Consider the following 15,881-nt stretch of genomic DNA (forward strand, 5'->3'; position numbering starts at 1 on the left):
TATTTCTCACTTTCATTCTCCTGTCAGATTCAGAGAATGAGCCAGTATCTGTACTGTTTTCTCATAAAGGTTCCCAGATCGTTATCCTTATAGGATCTCTGAAAATCTGGAAGGGCTTGCAACTGGGACTAGGTATACACAAAATATGTCATGGTTTAACCCCAGCCACAGCTAAGTACCACACAGCTGCTCTCTCACTCCTCCCCCAGGCCTGCTCCAGTGGGATGGGGAGGAGAATCAAAAAAAGGTAAAACCCATGGGTTGAGATAAGAACAGTTTAATAACTGAATAATAATAATAATTAATAAATAAATAGTTACAACAACGATAATAATAATGCAAAGAAGAGGGAGAGAGAGAGAGGAATAAAACCCAAGTGAAAAAAACACAAGTGATGCACAATACAACTGCTCACCCTCTGCTGACGGATGTCCAGCCAGTCCCTGAGCAGTGATCAGCCCGCCCCGGCCAACTGCCCCAGTTTATATACTGAGCATGTTGTTCTGTGCTGTGGAGTATCCCTTTGGCAAGTTTGGGTCAGCTGTCCTGGCTCTGCTTCCTCCTGACTTCTTGAGAACCTGCTCACTGTCAGGGCATAAGAAGCTGAAAAGTCTTTATGAGTAAGCGCTAGTTAGCAACAACTAAAACATCAGTGTGTTATCAGCGTTATCCTCATGCTATGTTTTGCAGGTCCTCAGCTTCCAGGGTGCTAGTGAATGACTTGCATGTGCAGGTTATTGTCAATAATCTTAGCACACTGCTCTAGCAAAACATCAGAGTTACTTATGATTCCTGCTGTCATTCATCATCATGTTTTAAAATATCACTTACTTCATCTATCCTGTTGTATTTACAATTAAAGGAGAAGTTGATCATATAATCGGATTTTTAAATTGGCAATTTCACTAGTGGTTCACCCTCTCCTCACCCAGCTTTTGCAAAATTAAAAAGAGTTAATACCTTTGATGGCCCCTCTATAAATATGCATTTTCTTGAAACGTGCTTTGCCTGCCTAATTAATCTCTTTGACAATGCTGCTCTGTACAAATAGTCAACTTTCTAGCCATGCATTAGGGTTAGACTTTCTGTAGAACAAAGCATTTGCCTTTTGTTAAGTGGAATTTTCCACCTCTGGAAACAAGTGATGTACATAAAAGGACAAACTTTGTATTGCTGACCAGAAGAAAAATACATTTGTTTTCATGAGACTCCAAGTCACTCACCCTTCCTTGAGCTTCTATTTGTATTGCTTTAGGATCTCATATCAAGAATGCTTTTAAATAACAGCCAGTGTTGTTTTGTTTCCTTAAAAATCAGATTAAAGACAGATGCATTATTTTGTGTGTATATATATATATATATACACACAGTGTGTATGTGTGTATATATATGTATACCTGTATATGTAAACAAACAAAACTATACATATACACATTTAGTCTCTCAAAATCTCATGAGTAATAGCATCAAAGTCCTAGAGACATCTCCCTTTGCGGAAGGACCAGTACAGCAAAGCTGGCATCCCTGGAGCCAGGCGGTGATCTCGTGGTGCCTCCCCAGGGCACAGGTGCCCCGCTTCTGGGGAAGGACGAGTTCTGCAGAATGCCATACGCTATGTAAGCAATCACTGTTCCTTTTAATTTGCCTCATCTCCAGCTTCAGAAAGAAGTGAGCCCACGAAGAGGAAGCGGTTTTCTGTGTGACCAGAAGGAGAGTAACCTTCGTCCCTTCACGACCCAGGGGAACCTTCACATACCTCGGCCAATGGGGTCAAGATCCTACTCTGACTCTGACGCCATTCAGTTTGATGATCGGTCACTGTCTAAGCTGAAGGAAAGTGACCGCTGCAGCGCCACGGAAAACCTCTTTCTGCAGTCCCTGTCTCTTGATTCCCCCGACGAGTCTGATGAGCACCGGTCTCGGCAGCTGGAGCGGGAGAAATTCTTGCCCGGATTAATGGAAGTATGTGCTCTTCTACCTTTTAACAAGCCAGCATGTTGTCCCTTAGAATGGGTCAGAACTGGTCCAGCATCCCTGCTGTAGGAAGGGAGATGTTGTGTCACAGGCACTGCTTACAGTTACCCAGTAGTGAATCGGCATGAACAAGACTTCGTTCCTTGTTAATATGCTGATTGGACCAGTATCAATCACCTGAGAAACTGGGAGCCAGCCTAAAGGTCCCAAAGATTACCTCAGCTGGTGGCCATTCGTGTTATGTATGATAACTATGTTGATTTAGAAGGTCTTAAATCTTCTTCAGTTGTAAGTAGCTACATATATTTGAAGAAACGTGGGCTGTATTTTGTTAGTAAAGCAGTGAGTACTGTAGAGAGGCACTTCTGGTTGTTGCGTTGTGCTTGCCATCTAAAAAGATTAGCATGAATAACTGAGATGAGATGTTAAAGAAATAGAGTTATCCTTCATCAGCAAAGTACCTACCCTGAGGTCACACCATAAAGCTACAAAGACATAAAACGCAGTGCTAAGAGATGCCATTGGGACATAGTGAAAGTAGTCTGTGTCCTGCTAAAATCTGCACCACCGCAGGCTTACTTGCACCAGTTCCAGGTCTTCACAGTTTTGTTTGTATCGTTGCTGAATGAAACCCAGGGTTGCTGTCCCTCTATGCTGCTACGAAGCAGCCTGTGAACTGGCATGTGACATTAGCGGCATGAGAATGTTCACACTGACCACAACTATATACTTTAATGGTTCCTGTGAAATTAGAAACACATTACAACTTCTAAATGCTAATATCTCCTTTATTTTCTATTGTTCCTTGAATGTTAGCAGCTGTTACAGAACAAGAAGCTTTCGGAGACTGCCAGAAGTTAAAATTATCAAGCAGGCAGCACGTTGCTTGGTGCAAGTTTTGAGTATTTTCTTCTTGCCTGAAAATTCAGATTTTTGCACCTGGGTTAGACATTCGCCTTGTTCTCTGGGCACAAAAATACTGGTTGAGTGTACACATTATAGCAAATAGGGAAGTGAAAGCTTCCCAGTCAAAGATGTATCTGTGTACTCTGGCTTGAAAATCTGACCACTCTGGAAAAGAGTTTTGTCAACGGGTCAGATCTCAGGCTCCCTGCAGGACCGGGTTCACTGAAGTGCCCTGACTTGAACATGTGCACTTGTGAAAATTTGACGCAAGCAATTCTTTGGAAATACATAACATTGCTACTCAGCTACAGGGCTTGGAAATCAAGTTCTTTGAGAGGAAGAATTAAAAAAAAGATTGAGAGAGACAAGAAATGTGACCACCCTTCTTACATTTTAAGTAGCTGTAGGTACCTGTGTGTTCCAGTTAGATTTTCCTCCCTCAGTGCCATAAATGTATGGCTGGCAGTGTGGGATCCCATATTTATTATTTCTTAGCTTTTATTTCATACGCTCAGTGAAGAATGTTGGTACCAGTGTCAGGGATTTATGTTTTGTGTTTAATTTTGATTGCTGTTTTCTTTCCTTCAAATTCAGTCTGATATTCAAGAATGGAGATCTCTCTTCCCTTTTCTGTTTTTCAGACAGTACCACCATTAACAAAAGTGTTGGCAGCAAAATTTCATCCTTTGTGATATTTGCATAGCTTCTTTCCTTCAAAGCGTGCTTTAGTGAAACCTGGGCAAAGTAATTTCCCCTCAGAGGGTTTGCTCAAGCGAGACTGATGGGAGTTTAATGAATAGCTTAACTGAGGATGCACAGAGGCAACTGCAGCCTGCTGAGTGCTCCTCTCCACTGTGTTTATTTTGCGGTACTAACTGCAGCAGTCAGTCCAGCCTTCAGCCTGATCGTCCATTCAGTTTGATCAGTTTACTCTGCAGTAACTCCACTGAAGCCACCAACATTATTCCAGACTTACACCAGAGTGAAGGCAAGGAGGATCACTGTACTCCTGTTTTTGACCCTGACTCTGGATAAAATACCAGAAAGGTAGTTGCTAAGTGCTGCTTTTTTGGAGTAGTCACAATTTGAAATACACTTCTCTTTTAATAATGTTCTCAATTTCTTGAGGTCAAATAAAAGTAATAGGTACTAATACTCTTTTTCCTGATCATATTTTGTATTCCCTGTAGCTTATTAGTAATATAAGCAAACAGTTAAAATAAGTGCAGAGCAATTGCTTCAGAAGTATCTAATAAAAAATCCAACTCATTATGGGAATTGTCATAGGGAAATAATTGCCATAAAGACATCTTAATGCCATTAGCAAGCTGTAGGTATTCCCCCTATGAAACAAGTAACTGTCTTCCCACACATTTAATATAACTAGCTTAATGAGTTTCAACTGGTGCCATTTGTTGGTTCCTAGAGAACGTATAATCAAATTTTATGTCAAAGGACCCTGGTTTATCTCTTATTTCATCACAGCTAGGTCTCTGGCGTAAAGCAGATTGCCTCTACTGAACAAATTCACTCACAAATATATTGTCCAAAACAATATATTGTACATGTGGAAAAAAGGCATTTTTACAGCTCGCTTCCATTTGTGATTGGACAGGACTATAAAAGTTGAAGGCTGTTGTAGATTTAGCATACAGGCTTTCCCTCTGCAGTCTGTTGTCCTGATGGGATTGCCCATTCTGCTGCCTGTGTACAAAGGGAAGAATAGTCCCACTGGCAATTTAAGAGTCCTTACCAGAGGGAAAATGAGCCACATTTTAGAGGCAAACATACCTGGTGCAACTAATGGGAAGAATGACAAAACACCCACAAGCTAACGCCACCAACAGGTTCAGAAATAACTTATCCTGTTTGTTTCTGGTTTTCTTCAGGAGGAAGAAACACACAAAGGAAATCTTCAAAGGTGAGTAAAACTTACAGGGAAAAACCCAGCAAATATTCAGCTGCCAGAGCTATAGCTCTCTGGTGCCCAAACCACAAACCCAGGGTGTAGCTGTGTTGCCTCCTAAGCAGCCTACAAGCCAGATTAATGGATTTACCCAGGGATTAATTTGTCTCAATATGCTTCTCTTCTACTCTGATTAACTAGGGCCACATTCAGCTGTGGTGCAAAGATCAAACTGTATGAAAGTGCATGAAGCTGCAGCTTACTCTGAAGGCTATGCCTACCTTAGCAAGCAGCGCAGAGCTGTAGACATCGATATACAGAGGAAAACAGTTGATGCTGAGGACCTGACATGCCCCTGCATGTCAGAGAGATTTTGCTTTGGACTAGTGCTGGTCTGACCCCATGGGCTGAATACCCACCTAACCCTACAGTGCATTAGTTGTGCTTCTGGAGAGCATCTTCCAGCTTGCTTTCGTCCCAAAGGAATCCAGCTCATGCTCTCTGACATTGCCGCCCCAATGCAAATCAGAGCATCTGAATAGGAAATCCACTTCAAAACTGTGCTTCTGATCTCACCTGACTCCCTGTAGCGTAGATGCACCCTAACTGCAGCTGGTGCTCTTGATGAAAAACTCACAGTGTGATTTTACTGTATCCTCTGGATCACCGATACATAAAAACCACTGCCTGCTGAATCCTCACCCAGCTTGAGCTATCTCATTGAGCTGATTCTGATAACTACACTCATTTCCATTTTTAGGTAGTCCCATTCAGAAAGCTTCTTTCTCGGTTTGATTTCTTTGTAAAACAAAGCAGTAGGACAGCTCAGCTGAATGCTTTGTGATTTGTACAAACTAGCAAAATGCAGGAAAGCCAAAAATCCAGCATTATCACAAAATGATTCCCTTTGGCTGAATTGTAGCACTAGCTCAACTCGCCAAATGTAACAGTGTCTAGGCTAGGTGTCTGACACTGCTATGCACCAGCAACTCCGGCAGTCTCAGGAGCGGGGGTGGACTTGTCCATTTCCCAGCAAGTCAGAAGTACTCCACCCTTGCTTTGAAAAGCGTGCCTTGTGTTGCCACAAGCACCCACAGATACTGACACAAGCACTCACTTTCTGTGAATGATATATATCTTAAATGGATCCTACTGCTTCATATTTCAGACATTTGCCAAGCAGTAATCCATGAGAAAACAGTAAATTAAGAGCCATTAATAAACCATTTGTTACTATTAATGACACATCAGGAATGCTTGCATTTCACAGCTATTTTGACGATAATGTAAGGGAACTAATGAAAGAGAGGGCTGAAACAGTTTTAGATTATAAGCAGATGGTAAAAGTCGGGTTTCCTGAGTTGGGTTGCTGCTGAAAATAAGTTGCTCTGTGTGCATTTCCGAGCTTATGAGTGACCCTCTCATGTTCCCCTCTCCAGGGCAATGTCCGTTTCTTCCATGTCAGAATTTCAGCGCCTGATGGATATTTCTCCATTCCTACCAGAAAAAAACTTGCCTTCATCCAGCAGCAAAGATGACATAACCCCTCCCCTGTCTCCTGATGATCTGAAATACATCGAGGAGTTCAACAAGAACTGGGATTACAGTAACACTAGGAACCATGGTGGGGCCACCGAGAAGCCTGCAGAAGGCTGGGCAGAAAGGACAGAAATTGGGAAAGCTGGGAATGATCCTGCTTCAGATCCCTTCCAGGCATCATCATGGTACCTCACCACCAGTGTCACTATGACAACTAACACCATGACCAGCCCAGAGCACTGCCAGAAGCAGCCAACGAGGAGTCACGGTGTAACCGAAAAAATGGGAGTTCGGGTCTTTCACAGCCCACCGGTTGTCCGTAGGTTTGATAACTCAGTGATAGCTGGCAGTGAAGGGAAAAACCAGGTTGAGCCGGATTTCCTGTTTTCTGTGACCAAAGCTATGGGGAATGTCACTGAGACAAAAGGTGCTTCCTCGGATATGTTTGGAAGATGGTCTTGTCATAAGGATTTTCTGGAGAGTGGTCTTCATCCCATTGAACGTCCTATTTGCACTACTGTGGGCTTTGCCTCACCCTTGCACAGCTTGGAGATGTCCAAAAACATGAGCGACGATATGAAGGAGGTGGCTTTCTCTGTCCGAAATGCAATACGCTCTAATTCAACAGAGCCTCAGTTTAAGGACACCGCATGTCAAACCAATGGTATGAGAACAACAGGGACACAGACCACCCAGACGATCAGCGTTGGCTTGCAGACGGAAACCCTGCGCAGTATCACCAGCAGTCCACACAAGTGTCTGACACCAAAGGGGGGGTCCACGCCTGTCTCTTCACCATCCAGAAGCCTAAGAAGCAGGCAAGTGACCCCCGTCATTGAAAAGGTCCAGGCTAAGTTTGAACGCACATGCTGCTCCCCCAAATACGGCTCTCCAAAGCTGCAAAGAAAAGTCCTTCCCAAATCAGACCAGCCAAATAACCGGACTTTGCCTGGCACACCTCAGAAAGGATTCAGCGAGTCCGCTTGGGCTAGATCAACTACCACAAGGGAGAGTCCTGTCCACACCACTATCAATGATGGCCTCTCCAGTTTGTTCAACATTATTGACCATAGCCCCATCTTTCATGAGACCTTCCAAAAATGCCCCAGGTCTAGCAGCCGGTCCAGGTCAGCAGAACCCAGACCAGAACTGGGCCCAGTGCAGGAGCCATGTACAAATGCTCGTGGCAGATCACCCAGTCCTCTCCGGTTGGGGACAGAGACACAAAAGGAAGAAGGGGCTGAGGTGACAAGTATCAGGCAGGATTTATCTGCTCCTCCAGGGTACACGCTTGCAGAAAATGCTGCCAGGATCTTGAATAAGAAACTTTTGGAGCATGCCTTAAAGGAAGAGAGAAGGCTACCTTCACACAGCCCACCAAATCTTAGCAATGACAACAGCACAGGAGAAATTGTCAAAGTAGATCCAGGGTCCATAGAGGTAATGAGTTTGTTTGTTTTTCCTCCTATAGCTAAATGCACTCTTCTTTGAACAAATGCATTGTGAGATCTCTTGCAGTCCTAGTTAGTATTGCAATGAATATCCTAGTCCTGTCATGGTACCACCAGCGAGTCGCAGTCATGAAACTATTGGATTAGCCACTGAAGAACTCATTAAAGAATTGAGTTTCTAACCTGACAGCTTATCAGGCTTGAAAGCATCAGAAGAGCTTTATCCATTACAGGATAAAGATGCCTTTACAGGATAAAGATGCCTTTACAGGATAAAAATGGTTCTCCCCTGTACGGCTGGGATACGAGTTTTCTGTCCCAAAATACATCACATGTTACAGGTTCTCTAGGGACTCAAGTAGATTTCTCTTTTATGCTGGATGGAAGGGTAGACTTCTCCTCCTACACAGGAATGGGTGTTAGCAAGTTTGTGTGAAAAATAGTCTCTACAATACCCTGAACCAAAACTTCAGGGCCTTCAGCATACCTTTTCTGGATGTATCTGATCAAGTTTGGCTCGGGTCTGTGAACGTGATTAAATGGCATGACATTTGGTACCTACTGTTGCTGCCTCATAAACATGAGAAAAAGGAAAAAAACCCCAAAAGATAATCGACAAGTACATACCTAATTAGCGTTTAAGAACTCTTTATTGGTATCTTGCTGTCAACAGTGTTAACAGTCATCATCTGTCTCAGCAAGTACGCCCAGGTATCGAGGGTCAGAGTCTCAGGTACAGTAATGTGCTAGAGCAATCAACAAAACAGAGGGGGAAATGATGGACAAAAGCTTTCAGTTATCAGTTATTCAGTTATTAAGCCTCCTGTTTCTGGTGAACCTTTGTACCCCTAAGACTGCTGGCCTGAGGAGGCCTGAAGAAGCTGAATTATGCCCAGATCTTACCAGTGCTTGTTGCCTTTCTGGCGCAGCACTGAAATGGCCTGTGCCCTCCTGATCAGTGATAGCCCCCCGGGCAGGGGCAGGAGCCCGTCATCCTCTCTGCCCCATGCTGCCCCTTTAGCATTCTGATGTTTTGTTGGGCCCCAGCCACAGGGCAACAGCTCCTCCTTGACCCTTGCGTGCACCGGACATCCCACCATGGCCTCGCTGGGCTCACCTCTACCACTCCTGCCTCAGCTAGCCTCAGGGGAAGGTTCAAACCCCATTTTCTAACTCAACATCTGGCTTGAAGGATTTGTGGGTACCCAGGCGCTGAGACTTTTGATCTGCAGTTTGCCTTGTACTAGTGGGTGCTTTCCATGGGCAATGGGTTCCTGGTTTGCAGGTACTGCTCAGAGGACGTGATCTTTTTTGCCTAACAGAGGATCTAAAGCTGAGGATATATTCCCTATATGCAGTTTAAAGAGATATAAATAAGAAAGTTTGTACATATAAAAAAGAAACTACATGCACTTTATAATTAACAGCGAATAAAAGTGGGCTTTATGCACAAACCTCAGAGTGAATAAAAGTGGAAAGCAGTCTCATTTATGTGACTCTTTCTAGCTATCTGAATTTTGTCCTTGGTTTGAAATACTGGGAATGCACTAATGGTCCTTATTAGAAAGTGTGTTGTACTCTTACAGGTTCAACTCAGCTTTGCCTTCAAGGCATCCCTGGAAGCTCTTGATTTCCTCCAGCAGCTTTTAGATGTCTGGTCAGATTTCAAGTATGAATAAACGGGTGTCATCCCATGACATCAGAAACTGCTGTTGGCAAAATACAGCTAGTGTCAGTACCTGAGTTTTATGTACAGAGATTTGGGTCAATGCTGTTTAGCAAAAACTCATTGACCATCAACCTGGTAGAAAATTGCTCCTCTTTGTGAATTCTCAGTATCTTTTGCCTTTTCTTTTTTGAGTTCCCAGCCTCAGAGCTAAGACTTGGTTTTCCTTGCAACTCTTACTCGGTCGCTCTAACCATTGTCTAGATGCACAGGTTATTATGAACTTTGGATGGTCTTGTCATTTCTCAGGAATGTGCATTGAAGAGGAAGGGCGTGGGTGTTCACACAATGAAGTTAGTTTTTCCTAGGTGAGGTGGTGCTCTACAAGATGTACTTAATGGAGCATGGGTTTGCTGCTGAAAACAAAACCACAAATAAATTTAGCTCTGGAGATGTCTTGGGCTATTTATGGATTACACTAACCACACAAATTACACTTTGTACAAATTCCACTTTGCACATTTTGTACAAAGCCAGAGGAGTTCAGCGAATGATGGCCTTGGAGAAGGCAGGCTGTGCTTGGGGCAGTGTCATGTCAGCACTGCCCCTGCCACCCTCCTGTAGATCCCTGCTCTGCTTCCCCCTCACCTGTTGGTTTCTGTCCAAGACAAGTGACCTTCTTACCACCAAATGCCTTCTTGTTTCTGCAGTTGTGGCATGGTATATTAATGACTTTTAGACTTGCGTGGAGCACCTGTTGGTGGCTTTTCTTTAATTTGAGCTTCTGAGTAGTGTAATTACATTTTTATAGTCCTGCTGCAAATATGAAATACATTTCGTACATACATTTAAATATTTACATACATATGTATGTGTGCATGAGTGTATATGCATACAGAGTAGTAATACTTTGTATTTTCTAACTTGCCCAGAGCTGCTTACAAGCAAATTCATGTTCACCCAGTGCAGCCTACTAGTGTCTTATCCTCCTAATTCAGCAAACCATTGTCTTACTTGCGTATCATGGGATTTATAAATATTACTATTAAAAATGCAGATTAGCATTACCTAACTAACAACGTAAGTGCTGTATGAACATTTTAATTCCATGACTAGCAAGGGTGTAAATCATGGAGGTTACACAACAGTCCTGTTATGGGGGTCAGACTCATTTCTGGAGGCAGCACTGTGAAAAGACCATCCAAAGACCCACAGAGGAGAGGGCGGCTGCTGCATCCTTTGCTTGCCGGGGCAGAGCAATTGCCGCACACTTGCCACTGAACCGTTCAGCATGGGACAGGAAATGTTGAAAAGAAGGGAAGGTGTTGCCAGAGTTAAAGGTTTTTTGCTTTAGTTTGAGTCTCCCATCCAGGATCACTGTTAAAGAGGAGCAAGGGAGAAGGGTGAGGCAAAGGTCTTTCATGAAACCTAAGCAACATAAGCATGAGCAACAAACACAAAGTATTGGTTGCTTTTTCGCTTGTTAAAGATTTGCTAAGCATAAATTCTCTTTTGAAATCAAACAAAGCAAAAAAATTACAACTTATCCTTCTTTCATAGTAATGTGGTTTTTCCCTAGCCTTAATCAAGGTTGACAAAGGATAACAGATGTCTTTCCCTGCTGAGTGGAAATGTTTGGTTTGTTTAATGCTATGTCCACTTCTGAGACTGTGTTAGGATTGTAAGAGGTTGGTTGGTTTGCTTCCTTCCTTTCTAAATCCTTTTCTGCTGATGATTTATCTTTTATTTTTGATTATTAGTTTCCCTGTGATAACAGCGGTAACATGATCTGAGTGGGTAGTAACATCTGGAGACTTCTTCCTTGCTGACATGAAACCTTCACTTTAAAAAAATAATTGATTAAAACAGTTCTTTCCAACCTACTTGCTTTCTTTTTCTTTTCTGTCTGTTCTGTCCAGAACCAAACTGTCTTATTAACTGCCCCCTGGGGACTCTAACCCTGCCTGCCTCACTGCTGTAAGTCCTTTCTACCTTGTTTCCAGAGCTTTCCGAAAGCTATCATTTCTGAACGTGTGGGTTTAACAAAGGGAAGTAAATGACCACAGCTCCGGAGGTACCAGTGCGCACTCAGCATCACTGTGGGGTCCTTCGCAGGCACCGGTCAGGCAGCGCTCAGGACAGGAGCCCATCTGCCATCTCCTGCGGCAGCACAGGCTATGAAGAGGTCACACTTAAGTCAAAATTTGCGCTGTTGGGATTTTTGTTAAACTTTAAAAAATTAGCAGATTTTAAGACCAATATAAAGGTATGTGAGAGTGTTGGGAAGGGATTCAGATTTGTAACAAACTTTTTTTCTTTCTTTTTTTTTTTGACAAATGCACAGCGCTGTGCAGGGCTTCTGGCTGCCCTGGGGTGCATTCCCTCCAGCCGTGGCTACAGCAGTGGGTGGAGAGGGCTGGGGAGGGGGCTGCAGCACCAGCCCATGGCCAACGGTCACCTCATTAAGCTGTTCCCACCCCAGTTTTGGCCAGTTTCTGGGAGAAGCTGTGCAGACATAAGCTGTGACCATCCACTCCAGATCAGAGCCAGAAAACTGCTTGATTTATTTATTCATTAATACAGGCATAGCCACAGTGGCCGACAGCCTGGTTTAGCAAATAGCTGCAAACTAAAGCTGAAATCATCCTTCCCATTTTTAGTGTCCAGCCTAAAAAGTGCTGCCTGTCCATCCACACCCGTAAGCAACCAACAAACTAAACTACCCACGGGATATTAATTTTTCTAAAATCCTTCCTAGCTATGACAGCTACATGTGGTAAGTGAGGAGGGGCTTTCACAAACCCTTCCAGACAGTTTCCTTGTCATGGGATTTCCTTAGCGCACACTGAGGAAGCCACACTGCGGGTGGGAGTGCCTGACTCAGCAGCCAGCACGTTATAAGATTACGCTGCCAGTCAGTTGTTGGCCCTGGAGCAACATCCATCACCAGCGCAGCCTTGCATTGTGCTGGGCATGTGTACATCACAGATAAGACGAGCTTAACCCTGCTGTTCAGTAAAAGCTGACCAACATCTGCAGGCGTGCTGGAGAGAGGCTTTTGAAATGGGAGGCAGCAATGGAAATAAATTTCGTTATCGCCACGCTAACTCTCCTTTACTGCTATGAAACCAGGATAAAGCAGCCAGAAGCAAGCAGCGCTATAGAGATACCGTTTTAAGCAACACTACAGAGATATCATTTTAAGCCACTGTTTAGAAAGAGGCTAAGACAAAACCCACAAATCTCATAGCCTCAATTCATCGTGTTGCACTGCCTGCGAGGTTTGCTGCACATATGGATTTATCTTAATAAATCTGAGTCTAGTGGCAGCTTTCACAGACCATATGTTGCCCCAGTCACAATGGGATAAGGTGAGGTAAGGACACGGAGTCAACCTTCTGGTTAGCAACGATTTATATTTTAGCAAGGTTTGTTGTGAAGTTTAGGATGCAGAGATGGGGTGGGAGGCGAGGATGCAGAGAGGCAGCGCTGCAGATCGAGGCTCTGCAGCCCCCCTGACCAGCTTCTGCCATGGTTCGCTGCGAGGGCCCCGGGCAGATAAGCACAGCTCTGGCTTGGACGGTGATGTGCAACTGCAGAGCACCCTGCTAGCTGCGTATTGCCCAAAGGCACTGAGGTTTGCCCTTCGCAGAGGCTTCCCCAAGTCTGATGATGCGCTCTCTCCAAAGCACGCACATACACAAGCTCCATTTCCCGCACCTCAGCTCTGTGTCTTCAAAATTGATCTTCCTGTCATGTAACATTCATGTTTGGTCTTCCCAATGCAACGGAGAGGTTCAATGGCATATCACCTTGTTTGTTCACTGCCAATCACATCATGTTACCTTCTCCAGTATCCTCCATCCCTAGTCACATTTCTCCTTCTCTGCGTGAAATAGTGTGCTGAATCTTTTCCTTCCTACTGTATCGTACTGCTGCTGTGGTTCCCCTGTGCCTTACCATGCCAGAGCTTTTCCTTTGCATTGTGTTGTTTCCAGTCTCTCCATTTATCACCAGTTTGCATTCTGACTTTGAGACTGGTTTTTATTGAACTCTCCTGTCCTTGCCAGTGACTGCTTCTCAGTGTACACATTTCTATAGGTTGACAAACTCCTCTGATTTGCTTTTATAAATTACAAAGGATGTGGTGAAATTCAGAAGCTTGGCTTTGGCACTGCAAGACAGACTGGCTCCCACAATCACTCATCTTGGTGTCAGGAGCATTCGGAGCGAGGCAGGAAGCCTAGCTGTACTAGGAGCAAAGTCATAAATATTAGAGACAATTACCAACTTAGTGCTAGGGTGAAAAATCACAACTACAGATTGTTTCTAATCACAAAGGCAGGCTAACTAAGCCCGAACAGTGGAAAGTTAGTGGAGGAATAAAATTTCCTTTTTCTTCCATTCCTGTGAATGTTGTCTTTAACATACAGTACCACTGAATCCCGTAATTCAAGCTTCAGCAGCTGGCACTAAGAAGTGATGTTCCAGAAGATTAAATCTGTAGGTAAGCCTCATCATTCATCCAGCTGGAGATCATAACTACTCCTGTAGTCATTATTCTGCTGCTAAGAAGTCTGAACTCTGAAGCAGACAAAAGGAGTCAGTAGTAGATTTTCAACCCACTTGCAAATTCCAAACCTGGCCCTTTTATGCCAGGTCAGCCCTTAGATGAATAGTGGATTTTCCTGAATTATCATGCAAATGCACTTTTCTTTTTCTAGCACAAGGAGAACTAGCAAATGGAAGTTTGTCAGCTACTCCATCTCATCCCAGCGTCTTTCTTTCATTCTCTCCTTACGTGTTCCATAAATCACAGACATATATGCAGATACCTGGAGCCCTCACATGGCCAGATGTTTGCTGCTTGCTTTTGTTCCGCGACATGACAGATGCTTAGCTTAGTTTGAATCTTTTGTTTCTTAATCCTTTGCACACCCAGACAGCCTCTAATGCAAGTCACTAACCGCTGTTTTGCTCTCTTGGCTGCCAAGGAACTACCTTGTTCTGCACTAGCCCCGTCCCTCCAACCCTGCTTCTCCCGGCCAGAGAGACCAGCGAACCGTCGCCCACCTTCGCGATGGGCTTCACATTCCCCTACTGCCTCACAGTCGCAGTCCACCGGAGACCTGACTTCCTCAGAGGAGAGTGGAAGCAAGGAGCCGCCAGCAGAGACCCCCAGCCAGGGAGGCGACCAGCCTGACTCCACACGGGAATAGGGGGGCTGCGACCCGCCTCCACCAGGTCGCCCGCCAGCCGTCTCTGCCCCGAAGGAGAGAGGTCCGCTTGGAGAGGTCAAAGAATGTTCTCAGATGCAGCTGCTGAATGTCTGACCTGGGAAACAGAGTTGTTTCTAGGATGAAACAGTTAATGTGCCTGTAATAACTTAATTTTTTTCATAGCTGAGAAAACTATTTTTGTCTCCATCTTTTCTACATACAGTATATTAACAAAAAAAAAAAACAACAAAAAAAAGGTAAAAATGATATAAAGTAAGATTTAAAATAAAATGTAAATTAAGTTTTAAGGGAATTTGAATACGTGCTCGCGCTCTCTCCAAATACTGACTGCCTTTTGGTTATATTTGCACTGTTATGTTTTCGATTTGTGTTTTGGGTTTTTTGGGTTGGACTTTTTTTATTATTTCATGTAAAACTAGGGTCTTAAGTTAATTTTATTCTATTTTAATGTCAGTGTTACTGGTTTTTAAAAGTAAGGTTCTTAAAGATGCTTCAACTGTCTGAAGCGATACCTTTTAAGCAGTGAAGAAAGCCATTAAGCTCGTTCACTAAGCTTGTATTAATTGAGATGGAGGGAAATACAGGTAAACACAAGGAAAAGTGTAAAAAAAAGAATGCCTCAGAAAGTCTTACGGAGTTAGCTGTAAAATACACCTACAATACTTGACTTGCATGCCTCTGGGTCCTCGCACTTTAGTGCATGTACATACTGCTACTGTACCATCACATAAATGTGAGTCAAACTGTTTCACTGTAATATTGTTGTGAATTTACCTGTACTGTACTTTTATTGTTGGTATTCTTGCATTGACTATACAAAAGGAGTTTTTAAATTATTGTTAGCAGTTCAGCTGGCTATGTACAGCATTTACTGAGAACTTCCTCTGTTTTGGGAAAACCATGGAGATCTCTGGACATACTAAATTGTAACCGGTCTTGTTTAAGAGTCTGTTGGAGACCATGTGAAGTGGAAATAAACCCCTCAGTATTTACAAGCTGCTCGAGTGCCTTGTGATGTTTTTTTTACGATTGTACTTCCCAGGTTCATGTAACTGGGGGGAGAAAAGCCCCCAGACTCCTCCTTTATTCATATGGGAAGAATGCTTCTTTACATGAAATAATCATGGCAACACCAAATAGTATGCTGTGCTCTGCAGAGTCCTGTGAGCACTGGATCAGGCCATGGGAAAGTTTCTGAA

General features: G+C 43.6%; 1 protein-coding gene across 6 annotated transcripts in view; it reads left to right on the forward strand.

Moving 5' to 3' along the window:
• Positions 1 to 15,681, forward strand: part of MTCL1 (microtubule crosslinking factor 1) — a 111,844-nt gene extending 96,163 nt beyond the window's left edge. For 4 of the 6 annotated variants that reach the window (XM_055800023.1, XM_055800025.1, XM_055800024.1 and 1 more), the window contains 4 exons: positions 1,657 to 1,962; positions 4,770 to 4,801; positions 6,226 to 7,765; positions 14,437 to 15,681. In XM_055800023.1, the coding sequence (XP_055655998.1) occupies positions 1,657 to 1,962; positions 4,770 to 4,801; positions 6,226 to 7,765; positions 14,437 to 14,661 (2,103 nt within the window). In that variant the 3' untranslated portion in view covers positions 14,662 to 15,681. Of the gene's footprint in view, positions 1 to 1,656; positions 1,963 to 4,769; positions 4,802 to 6,225; positions 7,766 to 11,361; positions 11,420 to 14,436 lie in introns of all 6 variants that reach the window. The other 2 variants (XM_055800027.1, XM_055800028.1) reach the window with 1 other exon arrangement.
• The last annotated feature ends 200 nt before the right edge of the window (positions 15,682 to 15,881 follow it).

This window comes from Falco peregrinus, chromosome 3 (genome assembly GCF_023634155.1).
Source record: "Falco peregrinus isolate bFalPer1 chromosome 3, bFalPer1.pri, whole genome shotgun sequence".
Lineage (NCBI taxonomy): Eukaryota > Metazoa > Chordata > Aves > Falconiformes > Falconidae > Falco > Falco peregrinus.